Here is a 4,432-nt window from a genome sequence, read left to right as displayed (position 1 = left end):
TTCACTTAGCATATACACATTATATATCGCTTCATTGTAGAAAATAACCAAAAAGAAAGCATTCTGAAGAGAAAATATATGAAAAAGGAAAAAACAATCTGGTTCCCATAAAATTAATGTCATTCAGTCTTGCATATACCAGAAACTTCGCATAAGGTCTGCAACTTTTTGAAATGTCATTTGCGTAACAACTTTTGAAGTTTTATGTTAAAAAATGTACACAAAATATTCCCCCTTACGATCGCTTTCTTCCTCATGAAGATTGTGTATTCTCAGCAGCTGTCCTAAATTGTGCTCAAGTAAAACTTTCTTCTGGAAATTCTATAAAGATTATTTANCACACCCGAAAGAACGTTCCCAGGTTCCGGGAAACTCTTCCGGCCATCCCCACGGGAACCGGAAATGGCTTCTCCCTCGCCAGCGCGCGCGGCGGTTACATCACCCGCCTAGCAAGGGGAGGGGTGGGTGTCTTTTTATGGGGCTGCCCTCAGCGTTGCCTGCACAAATATCCATCAGGTCTGCGACGAATAGATTCCGAAACTTTGCCTCCTGGTTTTTAGTCAGTCGGCCGGCAGGCACTGTGTAAACCCAAGTGGAGAGAAGTCCAAGCAGCGAGGCCCTGCGGCACCGGCCAGCCTCCGTTCCCAGGCGTGGGCCCTAGTCGGCCTTCCCGCTTCCGCTTCCCCGCCCCTTACAAGGGGACCTGCACTTGGTCAGGCAGCCGCTGGGGCGACTTCCTTCCTCTTGGAGCAAGATGGCGGGGGGCGAGGCTGGAGTGACTCTGGGGCAGCCACATCTTTCTCGCCAGGATCTCGCTACCTTGGTAAGGTTTCGCTCTGGTAGGTTACGGAGAGAGGTCAGTACCGGGATTACTAAACCTGCTAGCAATCATTTAGACGAAGCCGTGTCGGGTTGTAGTGACCATGGTAAAAGGCTGTGGAACTGGGCGTTGTAATCTGCGCTTGCGCTGTCGTCTGCCCTTCCGCAAGTCGGCTAAACCGGCGTGCTCTTTTGAAACGGTGGGGACCTCGNGAAGGTGTTTATTCCCCCCTCCCTGCTAACTCACCAAATTTCGAGCCTGGCCTTTCAGCTCTCCCACAGAGAGTGGTAATAGTTTTTAGGCATTAAGATTTTTTAGGATTTATTAGTCCTATCATTCCATCTGGAAATAAAAACAATTTTTACAGTAAAGGTACTTTTTTTGGTAAGTAGTAGGGAGATGAATTTATGATGAGTTGTAGATAAAAAAAACAAAATCAATGTCCTGATTTGTCTTAACATGAGGTAGTTTCAAATACACTATTTCATTGCAGGACGTTACCAAGTTGACTCCACTTTCACAGGAAGTCATCAGCAGACAAGCCACAATTAATATAGGTAAGCAAATTGATCTCATAGAATATTGCAATTTTGAAGTCCATCTGTGGCCTCTCAGAATAATTTTATAATCTCTCCTTGTAGAATAAGCTGAATTACGAGAGAATTTAGATATGTATGGAATTAATTTGAAGTACCAGGAAACCACCTGCTTGATTTCATTAGCGTAGTGAATGTTCTCTGTTCTTGTCATAAGGAGAAGGTGTGATGGAAAGACATAGGTATATTTAAAAAGAGTGTGCTCTAGGGGCGCCCGGGTGGCTTCGTCGGTTAAGCGTCCGACTTTCGCTGAGGTCATGATCTCGTGGTTCGTGGGTTCGAGCCCCGCGATGGGCTCTGTGCTGACTGCCAGCTCAGAGTCTGGAGCCTATTTCTGAGTCTGTGTCTCCCTCTCTCTCTGAGCCTCCCCTGCCCACGCTGTCTCTCTCTCCTAGAAATAAATAAAACATTAAAAAATTAAAAAAAAGCGTGCTCTAAAGATAAGGTTAGGCATACAGTATTCATACCCCAAAGGTTATGAAATGTTAAACAGGATTTAATGAAAATGTTAATTAAACAGGATTATTTTAAGAATAGGGAATGTAAAAGCCTTGATATATAAGCTATTTTTAAGTAAGCATTTTTCCTAATCCACACCATCATACTTTAGAAGTTGGTCGATTAAGTAAACTTCAGTAATATTTTAGGGTCCCTACAAACAGTAAAACCTACTAAGAATGTTACAAAAAGTTATACAACTTCTAAAGTGTATTTAATTACTGTAATTAAATAAGGATTGTTTTCTGATTTTCATGAATTCCTTTATTGTGTTAAAATTTTCATACATATTTATTTCACTCAAAATACTCCTAAGTTTATAAGTATACAAAATTTTGTACACTTTCAGTAACTTTATTGCAAGCAGTTACTTTTTTGTTTTCCTCGATCAGTAATAATTTGGGTAACTTATGATGTACTGGATGTTTTTACCACTGGGGAGGTACTTGGAAACTTGTCTTTGGTCTTGCTCCAGGTTTTGTGTAGAAGGAATATGTGGAAGGGAAAAAGATGAATTCATTATTGCTTACAGATCAGTATATTTACATTGACTTGTTTTGGTTTGGTTTTTCTAACTACACTAAAATATTTGGTGTAATTTGGTGCATACAAATTTTTTTTTGTAGGTACAATTGGTCATGTTGCTCATGGAAAGTCTACAGTTGTAAAAGCGATTTCTGGCGTTCATACAGTCAGATTCAAAAATGAACTGGAAAGAAATATAACAATTAAACTGGGATATGCTAATGCTAAGGTACATAGTAAGTTGTGTAAGTAGAAGCCATTTTACGTTAATTGTCTAATGTACAGGTGCCAAAATCCACCTTTTCATTGAAATTTTTAGATTTATAAACTTGATGATGCAAGTTGTCCTCGGCCAGAATGCTATAGATCCTGTGGAAGTAGTACACCTGATGAGTTTCCTACAGACATTCCAGGGACCAAAGGGAACTTCAAATTAGTCAGGTAATCGTTTTTTGTGATAAACATGCTTTTTTTGGTCATGTGCTTATTGAAATATGTAATAGAGATACTAAACAGTGATTTAAATTAAAGCTTGATGTACATAAAATTTTGTCAAAATGTAGGTAAGAAACTTTGAAGAATGTTTTCTCTGTAAGACTCTTAAAGTTCATAACAGTTGGTTAATAAGTTTTTTTAAGTATACATTATATAATAAGAACTTGATAGCTGGTTATTTAAATTTAAGCTAAAATATGTATGTGCAGATTTTCTGAAGAATTCCCACCTAACAATTAAATTGTTACATTTGGTAGTTTTCTTTTTCTGGGTTTGTTTTCAACTTTGTTGTTTCTGTTTCTCAAGAAAAGACCAATTTTTGACACTTTCAAATGTTTCTATCTATTTTTGGAACATCATAAGAGGACATTGCCTCCACCAAGTGATGTGTACGGGTAATGGGAATATCCAGTGAAAGTTTAGATNATATGTAATTTTTTAAAAATGTAACAGTTTAGAGTACGCTTGTATATTTTGGTTTTTTGTTTGTTTTTAAATTCCACCTCCATCCATTAGGTTGGCAATTCCACATTGTTTTTCAATTTCAAGATGCTAGATACTTTGGGCAATTTTGTTTTTTGGATGATAATTCCCCTTCTGATAATAGGTTGTTATTTTTCCACAAACCAATCTAACTTGCTTCAGATGATCACAATTACACCTCCTGAAAACTATAAAAAATCTGTTTTTCTGTAAATGTTACATCTAAAACCTAGAATTTTCTAGCAGCTCTGGTATAGTTTTTTCTTTCTTCATCTTGAAATAATTACGGGCTCACAGGCACTTGGAAAGGTATCATAAAGGACTTTTTTGCCTTCAGCCATTTTCCCCCATAGTTACAGTATTATGTCAAGCTAAACACCAAAACGGGATGTTGGTAGAAAGTAGGTTTATAGGTCTACCTTCTTTTTTCATGTATTAATTCCTGTAACTAGCACTACTTTCCAAATTTAGAACTGTCTTATCACCACAAAGATCACTCTCACTGTTATGTTAAAGTTCCCTTAACAATTTTTTCTACACGCCCTAATCAATGGCAATAACTGATCTGTTACTACCAAGTTTCCTCTTTTGAGATGTTATATAAATTGAATGTATTCTAAATCACTTTTGAAATTTATTTTCACTCAGTATAATGTCTATGAGATCCATCCAAGTTGTTGAGCATGTCAATTAAGTAGTTCATTGGTTTTTTTTTTCTTCTTCCTTTTTTCAGTAATCTTTATTTTTTAAATCGAGTTTGAGCTCACAGCAGTATTGAACAGAAGTTACAGGGGCGCCTGGGTGGCTTAGTCAGTTAAGCGTCCGACTTAGGCNAAGTATATAGATTACAATCAAAGCATCTAATATTGACACATCATTATCATCCAGCCTCCATAGTGTACCTTAGGGTTCATTTTCAGCATGCTGCATTCTGTGAATTTCCACAAGTTTATAAAACTTTGTGTGTCAAAGAGTGGGTTCATTAAACTAAAAATCCTCTTTGGTATCCCACCTA

The 4,432-nt window shown here is 37.7% G+C and overlaps 1 protein-coding gene across 2 annotated transcripts in view; it reads left to right on the top strand.

Moving 5' to 3' along the window:
- The first annotated feature begins 754 nt into the window (after positions 1-754).
- The window catches only part of LOC144225648 (eukaryotic translation initiation factor 2 subunit 3, X-linked-like), a 27,717-nt gene continuing 24,039 nt past the window's right edge, over positions 755-4,432 (top strand). For both annotated transcript variants that reach the window (XM_077756897.1, XM_077756898.1), the window contains exons 1-4: positions 755-823; positions 1,314-1,377; positions 2,541-2,668; positions 2,759-2,880. In XM_077756897.1, the coding sequence (XP_077613023.1) occupies positions 755-823; positions 1,314-1,377; positions 2,541-2,668; positions 2,759-2,880 (383 nt within the window). The remainder of the gene's footprint in view (positions 824-1,313; positions 1,378-2,540; positions 2,669-2,758; positions 2,881-4,432) is intronic.

The sequence above is a fragment of the Crocuta crocuta genome, unplaced genomic scaffold (assembly GCF_008692635.1).
Source record: "Crocuta crocuta isolate KB4526 unplaced genomic scaffold, BGI_CrCroc_1.0 scaffold1228, whole genome shotgun sequence".
NCBI lineage: Eukaryota > Metazoa > Chordata > Mammalia > Carnivora > Hyaenidae > Crocuta > Crocuta crocuta.
This window is presented reverse-complemented; position numbering and strand designations above follow the sequence as displayed.